The following is a 14,750-nucleotide window of genomic DNA, read 5'->3' on the forward strand; positions in this document are numbered from 1 at the left end:
ATTCGATGCCAGCCATTGTTGTAGATAGTGAGTGCTGAGGTTCCAAGGAACCTATTTTGCTGACCACTTGGACATGTCCACCTGTTTATGGAAAGTTAGCTGAAACCTGAGGTGACTTTCTTGAGAGTCCACTGATGTTTAATTTCAAACTTTGTTCAAGTCATTACACTTGAAACTTGTTGGGAAGTGGCAGTAATCGTTGATAAATTCAGTGGGGAAAATGACAGTAATGGTTTATAAATTTATTTTGCTGTTACCGATGATTGTGATGAAGGCTAATTGTGCTTTTTATCAAATTATTTTTTATCAGTGAATTTGCTGTTGCTGCTCATTGTGATATCTCCACTTGTTTGTATTCCATGTCTTAGGACTCTCCACTGAAAGCTGTGCAAATGCTGTGGGTGAACCTCATCATGGACACACTGGCATCCCTTGCCCTTGCAACTGAACCACCCACAGAGGCTTTGTTACGAAGAATGCCTTATGGACGAGACGAACCGCTAATCTCACGGACCATGTTGAAGAACATTCTTGGGCATGCGTTGTATCAACTGCTCATTATTTTCACTCTCCTTTTTGCTGGTATTCCACCCAATTCTGTTTTACCATTCTCTAAAAAGTATTCATTATGACAATATGCATTTTTAACTCACCTGGAACGTAGTTCCGGGGAGCTTTTTGGATGTTGCATCGTCAGTCTGTCCGTCCGTTTGTCCACAAATACTTGCAACTTCTTCTCTGAAACTACACACAATTTTGATGAAACGTGACCACAACCTTCATCACCCGTGATGTGCCAAAGTTTGTTCATGGCATTAAAAAACTTGGGCCCAAAGGGGGTCTCTGGAGGTTGTCCCCCAAAATAGGTATTTGCTTTCTTCTCCAAAACTACACACACAATTCCGATGAAACTTGACTACAACCTTCATCACCCGTGATGTACCAAAGATTGTTCACACCATTAAAAAGTTGGGGTTGAAAGGGGTCCATGTAGGGGGAAGGTTGCCCCTCGAAAGAGGTATTTGCTATAACTTTGGTTCATTGGTACATTTTGCTGATTCCATCCCACGTTGACTTCCTCCTCAGTATCATTATTCTACCAGGTGCACACCCAGGGGTATTGCCCTTATTTTTTATGTTGTGTTTTCATGATACAAACCAGAGTGGTGAATAATTGTTTCACATGCAGCCTTAATTAAAGTGACTGCACAGTTTGCTGAGAAAAATAACAATTTAAAACGATGCTTAACTTCAAGTGTCTGCTCAGTTTTCATGTGGGCAGATATAATAACAGATACTTTTGAGATATCACATTATCGGGCTAAAGCTGTGTGAAATATTCCTACCACAAATATTCAATATCCCTTTATTTTTTATAAATTTAAATTGACTTTTCTCTCCATAAAGATTGTAGTTTGCCGATAGGACATTTTACAGGTTGGCCATAATCTGGGGGATCGTTTATCTCGAGGCTTTTGTTGACTATCCAAAATGTTGGACCTGTTGTGCATGTCTGGGACCTTCTGGTTGTTCCTCACTCGCTTTGTACATCCACAGGGAGGCTTGCAATCTCTCCTCTATGTTGCATGGGTTTTGGTCACTCCTCATTTCTCACCTGAAATTGAAAAAAAACACAAGCAAATAAATAAACTTCCATCTCGCACTGTAGCTGCCACGTACTTCAAACTATTACCACTGTCTTTGATAGATGAGTGAGCAGAGCCACAGCAACTAATGTTTACATAATATGACTGATGACACCAAGTGGATGTCGACTTTCCAGACTGTGCACCTCTTCAGCTTGTCGACAAATGGTGGTGAAATACTGCTCATTATGAGTTTAATGTGGTGCTTTGAAATTGCATTATCGTAGCGCTGTTGAAAAAGGGTCAAGAAAATAGGTGACCTTTTATAACAAGAAGGATTATGATCATAAAAGTGGTTTATATTTAAAAGTGAACGACATTTGACGAGGCTGTCGACTTGGAGCGTGTCGGGAGACAGCCCTTCTGACTCAAGTTAGAGACAACCCCTCTGTCCCAAGTCTTCGGTGATTTCATTGCATCGAGTAGCACTTACAATGATGGTTATGAGACATGTGTTGGTTCCCATAGGTCTGGAACTATGAACCAGAATAGCACTAAGTTCCTTGACTTTGCAAGAAGTTGTGGATTTAGGGTGGCTGGTTCATGGTTTCAGCACCCACAGGCTATTCACTGGACTTGGGATTCCAACGTTGGTGGTGTGGCAAAGGAGATTGACCATGTTCTTGTTCATGGTCCCTGGAAGATGATTCATAACTGCAGGGTCCACCGGAGTGCTCAGTTCCTCAACACCAACCACAGGCTTGTTGTACCAACTCTGAAGTTGCAGCTTAAATCCAGGCGAATGGTGCCATCCCAGCCTTGGCTGGGTGTTGGCAAGCTCAAGGATGAGAGGGTAGCTGAGGAGATTGCAAACAGGCCGAGTGGGAATTTGGAGGGGGGGAGGGTCTGGATGTTTTGGGAAATGCAGAAGAGTTGTGGAGTGCCTTCAAGACAACCATCCTTGATGTTGCCGGTGGATATCTTGGAACCCCCCCCCCTCGCCCCCCGTCAGGGGAAGAAGAACTTTGGTCAATGGTATCCAGTGTCCCTTGGGAGACAAAGTCGCAGGGCCAGGCTCCATGGCAGAGCTGAACTGTTCAAGGAGTTGAGGCGTAAAACTCTATGTGCGCTGAGGACGGACAAGGAGGCTTATGTGGGAGGAATCTGTGAAGGTGGAGAGCATCACCTGTGGTCAAGTGATTCTCGTCCTGCTTACAGAGGCATTTGTGCATCGTGTTCTTCCAAACCCTTCCCTCAGTGTACTGCAGTTAAAGCAGAGGGTTGTGGGCTCTTGACAGAGGAGTCTGAAGTGAAGGCCCGCTGGGCTGGTTACTTTGAGTGCTGTACCAGGCTGATCCACCAGCTGTCGAGTTGGATGCCAGGGATGTAAATGTTCCTATTGCTGATCCTTCAATCAACTGTGAACCACCTTCATTTGGAGAAACACAGGCTGTGGCGAACGAGTTGAAAGGAAGTAAAGCTCCTGGGATCTATGACATCCATGCTGAACTTGTCCAGGCTGGTGGAAATGCTGTACTCATGTCACTGTATGGAGGTCTGTGTTCTGTTTGGAGCACAGGCATCATCCGAACTGTCTGGAAAGAGGGGCCTTGTTGTCCCTCTCTGGAAATGGAAGGGTTATGGTTCTCAGTGCCAGGCATTATTGCCACGACTGCAACAACTACCGAGGGGTGTCGCTGCTCTCAGTTCCGGGCAACGTCTTTGCTCGGATAGTTCTTGATAGGGTTCATAATCATCTGCTTGAGCACGAGCACCCAGAACATATGGTCAATCGTTGACATCTTTACATTAAAAAGGTCAACGATTGATCACATCCTTGCTCTTCGTGTTCTCACCGAATGCAGACGAGAGTTTTGGCAGGGGCTGCTCACAGCCTACTGTAAATGTTGATCTCTGCAAAGCGTTTTATTCAGGGAATTGGGATGCCCGGACGAGGATTCTCGGTCTTCGAGGGATACCAGTAAAACTGATCAGTCTGATTTCTGAACTATACTCTGGTACTGAGAGTGCTGTGAGGTGTGGTGGTTCCATCTCTGACTTATTTCCAGTTGTTACTGGAGTTTGTCAGGGGTATGTACTGGCCCCCACACTTTTCAGCACTTGTATTGACTGGATTCTGGGGAGCATGTTGGAGAGATCAAGCTGCAGTTCATCATTTGGGAATGTTAAGGCCCGGTCACACCTTGACGTTTTAGCCAACGTATGCCGATTTTTTTTTTTTTTTTTCTAAAACGCTGGCACACGTTGAATACGTTATGGGTAAGTTTTGATAACATTGAGAGCACGCTGAAAAACACTGCCATACGTCGTTGTACGTTGGCTTTAAACGTTGTACTTTTCGGTTGTCCTCAAATTTTTTCATGCTTGAAATTTCACGACGTATGCCGGCGTATGACTCACACGTTCCGCTACGCTGGCCACAAGTTGTATGCACGGTCTGCGATCGTTGACAGACGTCAACACATGCTACTTGTAAGTTAATCATAAGTTGAGACACGCCGAGGTAATGTTTAGCGTACCCGAAACTTATTTCTAACCTACGATTAACGTGTTGTTGGCACGTTACGCGATCGTTGCCACACATCGACAGACGTTACTTTTAAGTTACTCATAGGCTGAAAGACGTCGGTATAATGGATCGTCCTTGCGTCAGCGTCCACGGCCACGGCCAGGACACTTATTTGCAGCATTCTTCAAACTTTTCTTCGGCATGACGAGGATGTTCACACTTCGATGTCTAGCTTGGCTATGATTCCAATTGTCCATCGGCAGCGTCTATTTAAAATAGTCGAGTTTGAGCGTTTTAACACGTTCAGAAGAAACGTTTCAAATTTCCAAACCCCAGCGTCAAAAAACAAAGGCGAGTGACAGCAATTTAAATCGTTCATTGTAAACAATGAAAATAGCAGAGTGGTACCGTTTAAAAGTCGTTGAGTGTAAAAAAATCTAATTGTTGAGCGCAAGCGTCTACTTTCAATAGTGGAGATGCAGCCATTTAAATCGTTGAGTGGCAGCCTATGAACCTACCCGTGGACACACGGACGCAAGGACGATCCATCATAACCCACACCCTCCCCCTCACACTCACCTACTACTGCCAACATGAACAAACTACTACTAATACTAATACTGATACTGATACTGATACTGTTACTGCTGACATGGACATCGACTCAAAAAGGAACTCGAAAACACTGTTGGGTTCCCCTTTTATGAGCAGCATTTTTATATACCAATTCCCAAAACCGCTGGGAACACGTCTTTATATGGCAGTTGTAAGCTAGAAACACATTCATTTTTTTTTTTTGTCGACCGGAAGACGTCATTGGAATACGTCTACATACGTCGATGTGTGTTGGGACTACGTAAAGAATTGGTTCAAAGCACGTCAAACATAAGTTAGAAATAAGTTTCGCGTAAAAAAGACATTACCGCGACGTGTTTCGACTTATGAGTAGCTTATAAGTAGCGTTTGTGGACGTGTGTAAGCGTCCGCATATCGTGTGTAAAACGTATCCCCATCGCATGCGGAACGTGTGTCATACGCCGAGTACGTCGTAAAATTTTGAACATGTTTAAAATTTCTTGACGTACTCTACTTACTACGACGTATGATAGCGTACTTTAGCGTTGTACTCACGAATACCAAACTTACTCATACCGTATTTGATGTGCCCCAACGTTTTAGACACATTTTTCTTAGGTCGGCATACGCTGGCAAGATGGCCAAGGTGTGACCGCGATGTTGTCACTTCCATTTCTACGGCAGTTATGATTCGAATCGTTGTGCGTCAGCCTTTTAATAGGCTACGTCACGACATCGTCGGCGATGCGTGCAACGCGCTATGCCGAAGTTAGACTATCGTTGGGCATCGGTTGTGTAGGCCAACAACAGGTTCAGCATTCGTTGGTATAAGTTATCTATAACACAACGAAACGTTCTGTGTCCATTACCAATGCGTTATACATAAGACCAAGTCGCTATGAATACGTCCGAATCTTTAAAAAAAAAACATCAAAAGTTCAACCCAAACCAGCGTTTTAGATACATTTTAATACGTTGCCATCGCTGGCTAAAACGTCAAGGTGTGACCGGGCCTTTAACATCTCTGGCCTTGATGTCACGGATGATGCAGTCATCTTTGTGGAGACGCTGAATATCCTTATAGGGGGAGGGGGGGCATCGGGGCACCGAATTTTTGAGTCAGAGCTGCTGGGATTACGGGTTTCCTGGGTCAAAACTAAGATCCAGGTTTACGATGACTTCTTGGATGCTGCTATCTAGTCTGTACCTGTTTGTGGTGAGAATGTTGAGGTCACAGAGAGATTCACTTACTTCGGCAGTGATATTCATGTCTCCGCATATTGTGAGCCAGAGGTAGATAGACGTCTGGGTCGGGCATGGGGAAGTCATGGATTCAATGGATCATGGGGTGCGGTGCTCTCGGTACCTATGCAGGGCGAAAGTCTGAGTCTTTAAATCATTGGTCCTTCTATTCTTGCTCTACAGACGTGGAACTTGGAGTCTTACCAATGATCTGAGATGGAAACTTAACACCTTCGGTACCATGTCTCTTCGGAGAATCCTTGGCTATGACTGATCAGACTTTGTGTCCATTGAGCAGTTGCTGAGAGAGACTCAAATGAGATTTGTTTCCTGTATAGTTCATGAGCCTCAGCTGCTGTTGTATGGACATGTGGCTCGTTTTCCTCACACTGATCCTGTTCACCAGATTCTCTCAGCAAGGGAGCCTCATGAGTGGAGGAGGCCAATGGTCTGACCACGTTGGTTGATCGGCATCTCAAGGAGATGGGGATGGGCCAGCCATATGGTTGGGGGATGGCCAAACGGAGGCCCCCAGAGTACCGGCAGAAAGTGGACGCAGTGACGCGCTGCTCTGGCGCATGCTCCCATAACTGACCTGACCTAATGGAGCACAAAAACAACAACCACAGATATGACTTTGATGACGACTACATTTATAAAGATCCTTTTCTTCACGTGTTTTACTTCATTTTCCATCCTCGTTGAGACTCGCAGATGGACACGCCATATGTTTGTGAAGTGCAGCATGTGCTATCTTTTGATTAAACCTGTCAGTGAAGTGACTGGTGTTACATGCTAGTTTTCCCAACATTATTAAAATTCCTTGTTGTATGGTCATATACAAATACCAATTTAACTCGATTGCAGTTGCTCCATCTGGGGAAAGAGAATCTCTAGTGCACATTCGAATTTTGGACTATGACGTGAAGGGAAGAAACTTGTTTAAATTCTAACTTATCCACATTTCTGTGATCTCTATCTGACACTTTACAATGCATGGATCGACACTGTTTGCTCTGGACCAGCCAAACTGCAGAGAGATTGATCCAGCAGTGAAAAAGGCATTAATATACATTATAATTGTATGCATTATTTTATTAGGTGATGTGGAGGGGGGGACATAATATTGTATAAAATCTATGATTAAAATTGGGTAGTGGGGTAGTTTGGGAGACAATAGGGGGTGAGAAGTGTTGTGGTGGACCATGAAAGGAAAGCAATTGGATTATTATGGTCCAATTTGACCAGAAATTTTCCAGAGGTGACATGAGACACCTTTATTTTGTTTATGACAAGTATCATACTATTTTATGCTTGCACTCCCAACATTTTGTAACAATTTGTTTTGCATCCCCAGGTGAAAAGATTATGAGCATTGACAGTGGGCGAAATGCCCCATTGCATGCGGCACCTACGGAGCACTACACTGTGGTGTTCAACACTTTTGTCATGATGCAGCTTTTCAATGAGATCAATGCACGAAAAATACATGGAGAGCGTAATGTTTTTGATGGTGTCCATCGCAATCCTATCTTCTGCTTTATTGTTTTGGGCACTTTTGTTTTGCAGGTGAGGCCTGAAGGTCTTCTTTTATCCTAAATACCCAGACCTACCTTCCGTGTTACTCTTAAGTGGAGGCTGTATCGGTGAACTCTTGAGAAACAAATCAGGATATCCCACATCCGGGGCCAAAATGAGTTTGGTGCAGTAAACTAATGTTTCAAGACCATTGACCATTAGTGTGAATGGCAGTCTTTAATCATATGTTTTAAACTGATCTGCTGTTTCTCATTGGTAGTTAAATGGGAACTAATCTTTGGAACCCATTTGCCCAAAACTTATATTCTGTGGGAAAGCACAGTTTGTTTCTCAGGAACTTCATTGTTATGAACTTGTGGGTGAGCCATTTGTTTTGCTTTTTTACTTTTGTGAATCAAGCAAATTTTTTGATCACTGCCACCTCACCCCTCACCACCCCACCCTCAATGTTCCATACATATCTCTTCCCTCTCCCGCTTCACTCCTATCCATCTCAATCATCTTTCCCTTCTCTCTCTCCACTCCTCCAACATCCATATTCTCTTTCCTCTTAACTGACATCCTCTCTTCTCCATTTTCTTAATTTATATATTTATTTTTTGTCCCCCCCCCCCAACCCTCATCACCCAACCGCCGTGTGAATCCATAATTAATGGATTAATTTCCTTAATTGTGATTTGCTTTTCTTTTTCTCTCTCTTTTTAATGTTTGAATAGTGTAAGGAGGCACCTTGTCTTATTTTATTCTTTATTTAAAGTCCAAGCTATAACAATGGGGAAGCTATTCTTCCACAATAGTTTTCTGTTGATTTTGCAATGTATACAACATCTGCGTTCATGAAAATGCTATTCTAATTGAATTCATAATGATGGAATGTGGCAGAATACAGCAGAAATGTACCGATTGTAGGATTTATTATTACTATGATGATTTATGCATAAGTCTGATGAACTGTGAGGTTCATGTTTTCTTCAAGGCTGTATTTTGTAGAAATGTTGCACGTTTTGAACATATTCCAGATTCACCATAAATCCACTGTCACGTCGGCTATTGCATATCCCATTGATCAAAACACTCCCTCAGCTAAGCTGAGATTGGACAAATAATCCCTCAGCTAAGCTGAGATTGGACAACTGATCAGTTGACTGTGTGTCATTGCTCATGGATGTCTGCAAGGTGCTATTTAAATTTCCATGATGACCAGAGACATCTCTGTGGTGAGCAGCTACATGTCCAGCACACTGTAAGACATGACCACTGGAGTACTGGGTCGATTAAATATGGTTTGGGTCAAAATTATTTTATTCTTGTTGGACAGACCTCCACATGTTTAGTAATTTGTATTTGACTGGAACACAACACAACAATAAGGTCCTTCATCGTTTTGTTTGTCCTATTGATATTTTCCATGACGTCACTACATCCGCACCATTCGCTGGTAGACCGCCATTTAAGAGGAGATGGCAAAATGAATAATAGAGCGTACAAAAATAATTAATGGTTTCATTTTGTTAAACGCACTGTTATCTATATATTACTAAAACTCTCATCTTGTATGTATGTATGTTCCCGAAATACAGCCAAAACGGTACACAATAGCGCAAATATTTCAGGGCCACCTTACTCACCATTCTCCTGAGGTGTGCAATCTCAAGTTTCGTTCAAATCAGGCAACAAAAAAATTATTTTAAAAATCAATTAACGATTCAGTCAAGTACTCTTTGGGAGTATTTGATCAATGCAAACAACCTCAGCGGTATAGTTCGCTGGAGCTATCTTGTTTTTTTTTTATCCCCCGCGAACTTCGTTGGTTGGAGGGGGATATAGAAATGGGTTCCATCCGTCCGTCCGTCACATTTCGTTTCCGGAGCTTAACTACAAATCCCCTCAAGATATATTTACGAAATTTGGTACACATATCAAGCAAGTGGTGAACTGGTGCCTTTTGATATTTTCTAATTGATAGGTCACATCGTTTGGTAGCTATGTTGGATTCAAGAAAAATATTAAATAATGTTTTCTCTGGAATCACATAACCTAACAAAGCGAAAATTTGCAACTATCATCTTCCATCATGTCTGCATACATAGTAAAAATTATGACGTCACAAGTCACGTGGTTTGGCAGCCATCTTGGATAGAAAAACACACCATCCGATTAACACGAAACTTCACACACGTATTCCACTGGAGGATTGGAGGCAGAATGTAAATTTATGATGTCATAGGTCACATGGTTGGTCAGCCATCTTGGATTGAAAATTAATACATTTTAAAAATCTTCTTTTCCAGAACGGCTGGACAGATTGAGGCAAAATTTCACATACACTTTCCCCAAGACATCCTTTCAGAAGTTTGTTAATTTCTAATTGATAGGTCACATGGTTTGGTGGCCATATTGAATTTACCCGAAAACCTTCAAACATCTTCTCCAGAACGGCTGGTCAGATCAAGGGGAAACTTCACATACATATTGCACACACTTAGGGAATATAACTTTGTTAATCCTCATTTACTGTGGTGGGGGATATCAAAGACTTTGTCTTCAATGGATGCTAGTTTTTCCTGAAATGATTTTTTTCATCAACCGCCATCACAACGGGAACCCAGCGGGTTCACGGGTCATCTAGTAACATCTAAAACTGTTTCAAATGATTTTACGCTTGACAAATCAAGTCTTGCATCTGATCGTTTTCCTAAATAATTGCAAACAGCTGACATACCTGATGTGGAATTACATCACACTGAAATTATCAACTACCTGTGCTATTGGTTCTTGCTCTTGATTAAGAATTGTTCAATGGTACATCGAGGATAAGACCATCACCTCAGCAGATTGGTTCTGGTGATTGTTCAGCAGTACATTGAGGATAAGACCATTGTCTTTAAATTGGCCAGTTCAGATTGTATTTTAACTTCAGTGTAAACTACAGATCCTTGATCAGTGAGAGCAGAAACAACTAGACCATGCCTAATTATTTTGGTAACTTGGCGGCAGCATTTCAAGATCTTTTTAGGCTGTTGTCCATACTTAGGAATGGATGCATCACACATTGAGCTACAGAACCAGTGTAAGATTGGTTGCTCTGTGTGGAGGTCATGCATGGTGTTACATCACTAAAGATGTGCAAAAATATTCAGCTGTTATTGCCAGGTCTGTGGTTTACAACTTGCATGAAATACCTGTGATATTCATCTACTACAGTCACTACTTCTCTGATAGATGCGTTATAATTTTTTTTGAGTGAGTAGATTTTGCTAGGGACCATTAAAAAATTATGTAATGCATTTTTTGCCCAAATCTGACACCCTACTCCCCTGTAACACTCTGTAACACTTCAACAGACACCCCCTAAAATACTACATAACGCTCAATGGAGACACCCCCTCCCCCCACACCTTGATTTCATACCTTAATCCCAGGATGCTATTTACCCATTGATATTTTTCAGTTACTATGAACGATATTTGAAAAAGAAAAGGCGGTGCAGTATACCACCAATAAGACCAGGCAGCACTTGGAATCCATGTTATAAGGTCATCGGTCTAATTGCTCAGAGTGATGTAATAATTTCTAAATATGTTCAATTGTGAATGAGATTTAGTGTCTTGAAAAGGCATTGATGGACTAGTCATCAAAACTGCACCAACAATATAAATTTTGGACTTTTGCAATTTATATTTTGTTATTATTTTATAACATATTATATTGTACAGACATTGGCGATATAAAAACATGTTTTAACTAGAAAGGCACTCTGTCGAGCGCATACCACGACCACATAATGCCTGATCCACGAGAATATATCAGGCCCAATACATTTTTGAAATATCATGCTATACAGTACTATATCGTTTTTGACACAATCTCTCAATAGTGAAGAATCACTTTAAAAATCAAATAATTCTCGTATCCAGATCCGGATTCGGATCTTCACCAAAATCGAATCAATTTGTTGTGGTCACACACCCAACTTGTCCACCAAGTCTCATCCAAATCCGGCCGCAACCTTTTGAGAAATCATGCTCTTTATCAGTTTAGCCATATCTCTCAATGGTGAAGAATCACTGAAAAAATTATCAGATCCAGGTCTGGATTTGGATCTTCACCAAAATTGAATCGATTCTTCCTTCTTGCCACATACCCAATATATCCACCAAGTTTCATCTGAATCCGTCCACAACTTTTTGAGATACAGTATCATGTTATTATCATTTTTGGCCCTATTTCTCAATGGTGAAGAATCACTTCAAAAATTCTAGTAGTCTGATCCGGATCCAGATCTTCACCAAAATATAATGAGTTCGTCCTTGTCACACACCCCACCTGCCCACCAAATTTAATCCGGATCCGTCCACAACATTTTGAGATATACTGCACACAGACAAACAAACATACAAGAAGAAGACGTCGTACAGAGCACGATACTTGCAAAATCCAAAAAACAAATTTGACCTCAAAAATAATTATTGGTGGTTGAATTCAATGACCAAATATGCAACTCCTGTTCAAATTTCAAGTCAATCGGATGAAAATTGACAATTTTAGAAATTCGGCCTATGTTGACTTCAAACATAATTGGTGGTTGAATTCAGTTACCTGAAATGCATATCCTCTTCAAATTTCAAGTCAATCCGATGAAAATTGAGGATTTTATAATTTTGATAATTTTGTTGAACTTTGGCCTATGTTGACCTTTTGACCTTTTGACCTCAAAAACAATAAGCTTCTTGTTTATGACAATCTCTACCATGTGGTGAAGTTTCATGAAGATCGGTTTTAAATTGTGACCTATAGGTGATAAACAGACAGACATACTGAATAACAAAATCGACTGACCAATATACTTGAAAAATCTTCTATTTTTTTTCAAGTAACAAACAGACAGAGAGGGGTGAAAACATAACCTCCTTCACCTTTGGTGACGGAGGTAATAAAATCGTACAATTTAAAGGATGTGAATATAGAAAATATAACCTGGCGTTGGCTTCGTGGTTAGGGTGGTGGCTTGGGATCCTTGCGTCCTGAGTTCAAGCCTCATTGGCCACTGAATGAACACCAGGGGGTTGACTCAGCATGTCGTCCTTCTGAGGTCGGCGAAATGAGTACCAGTGGAGCAGCCAAAAGGCTGCACATGAAGGAAAGGGGTATCGACAGATTGATTCAATCTGGTATTGGTGTGGCGCAGGCATGATGGGCTGAATGGCCTCCTCTCTGCGCCTTAATTCCTTGTAAATCCTTGTAAATAACATCTTCTCAGGGAAGTGACGTCACTTTTTCTTCAGTCAATAGTTTGCAATGAGATCTTTCAACAAAGCCATGGCTGCTAGAGAAAAGCTGTACCAGAATCTCATTCATGCTTATGGGAAAGCTCACCGAGAAACGTCTAAAAAAGCCATTCAGCTCATAATTGCAAAAATATGAGCTGAAATGAAGCAGCAACCCAATGGCTTCCAACATGGATTGTTGTTGGCATTCCAAGCATGAAAGAGACAGACAGACAGACAGACACAGCCAATACATCCTTCAAGTGGTGAAATGTCATGACAAATCATGGTGTGATGAACCAAGAGGTTCATACTTCACCGTCGTCAAGGAGCGTTTCTTGCCCCATCTCTGCCGCTTTTAGACAGAAGATGGTCTGCTGTGTCGTATCAATGATACAAATGCACGATTTCCATCATTATTTGTGCATTTAGTTCTTGGAAAAACTGAATCCTTCCCACAGCAGCAAAGAAAAAGTTCCCCCCATGTGTTATAATTTTTGAGTGCCCCCCCCCCTATCAATGACATGCAGTGAATGGAAACTATCCAATGCTTGCTGCAGGGTGAAGCGGAGGGAAAGCTCCACTGTACTTGTATTTGGCAGCTAATAAGAATACAGGAGAGGTGGTCAAAATTTATTTGATTATTATCTCCACCACCGAAGGTGAAGGAGGTTATGTTTTCACCCCTTTCTGTCTGTCTGTTTGTTTGTTTGTCTATTTGTGTGCAAGATTTGTGTCCTCCTTCCGCTTCCGGTTTTGGAGCAGCGAGAGGTCTCCTTCGGGGCTCCCTGCTGACGTTCTCAAAGCTAAGTTTCCGGTTGTTATTTGTCTTGTTTTAACTGTTTAATTTTCTCACCTACATGTTACTGTGTGTTGCTAGTTCGGTTTTGTTTCAAAATCGTGCTATTTTGTGAGTATTTTTGTCGACGTTCTTACCTGATGCTTGAGGCCTAGGCCTAGGCTTGAGGCCTACCGGTTCCACTCGGTGTTCGATCGTTTTTTGTTTTTTTTTGTTTGTTTGTTTGTTATTCCTCCCCATTACCTTCAATTTTGATCCTCCCCACTTTCCAAACATCCCCTATTCTCCCAACTAATCTTTCTTATCTCAAAAAAAAAAAAAAAAAAATTCCCTACAACAACAACAACACGCTCACCTTCTCCCGATTCTTATTCTTCCTCTTAACTTCCTCCTCGTCTTCTTCCTCGATTTTTAAATTTTTTTTTTATTTTTTTACACTTCCATGACCTAATCTGTTGAACTCTCTCATACATTAATATTAACAACAACAAATATATATATATATACCCAACAACAACAACACGCTCACCTTCTCCCGATTCTGCTTCTTCTTCTTCCTCTTAACTTCCTCCTCGTCTTCTTCCTCGATTTTTTTTTTTTTTACACTTCCATGACCTAATCTGTTGAACTCTCTCATACATTATTTTTAACAACAAAAACGATCTTATAATGCTTCATCTTCCTCTCTCACACATGTGGTACTCTTTACTGTTTCACAATGCACTACTCTTCTGCTATTTTAACAGACTGCTCTCATTTCGACCTCTCCTTCATTCATTGCCTAAAAAAATCCAACTATTATAGCGCTTCTTCTCTCCATGCTCTGAATTCGCCTTCATTGCATCCATCAAGAATTGTGTTAAATCGCATCTCTGACCTAAAACTTTTAAAAACCACAGTTTGCCATGGATGCTCGCTTTCCATCAACCATTCTTTTTTTTCCAACTTCAGTGCCAACTCACCCCCTCACCCCTCACTCTCACTCTCAAAGCAACCATCCCACTCTTCTCCCTCCAAGCCTCCCCTCACCTCTCTCAAAAATTCCCCCCTCACCTTTCTCCCACCTTTCATCCCCCTCACTCTTCCTTGTCAAAGTTTCCCCCCTCTCATCCATCAACCTACCTCCCTCCACTGCCCTCTCACCTCCATCTCTTCACTCCACCTCCTCAAATCCTCAACTGCCTTCTTCCTTCTCTCTTGTCCCCCCTCTC

At 41.7% G+C, this 14,750-nt stretch overlaps 1 protein-coding gene across 8 annotated transcripts in view; it reads left to right on the forward strand.

Annotated features, from left to right (window-relative positions):
• The window catches only part of LOC147018977 (plasma membrane calcium-transporting ATPase 3-like), a 330,377-nt gene that overhangs the window by 282,604 nt on the left and 33,023 nt on the right, over nucleotides 1–14,750 (forward strand). For all 8 annotated transcript variants that reach the window (XR_015062602.1, XM_085899110.1, XM_085899109.1 and 5 more), the window contains 2 exons: nucleotides 369–582; nucleotides 7,292–7,503. Coding sequence is in view for 7 of the 8 variants with exons in the window: in XM_085899110.1 (XP_085755236.1) it covers nucleotides 369–582; nucleotides 7,292–7,503 (426 nt within the window). In the remaining variant the exon portion in view is untranslated. The remainder of the gene's footprint in view (nucleotides 1–368; nucleotides 583–7,291; nucleotides 7,504–14,750) is intronic.

Source organism: Eptatretus burgeri, chromosome 10 (assembly GCF_056783735.1).
Source record: "Eptatretus burgeri isolate ZD-2024b chromosome 10, Ebu_testis_v1, whole genome shotgun sequence".
Classification (NCBI taxonomy): Eukaryota; Metazoa; Chordata; class Myxini; order Myxiniformes; family Myxinidae; genus Eptatretus; species Eptatretus burgeri.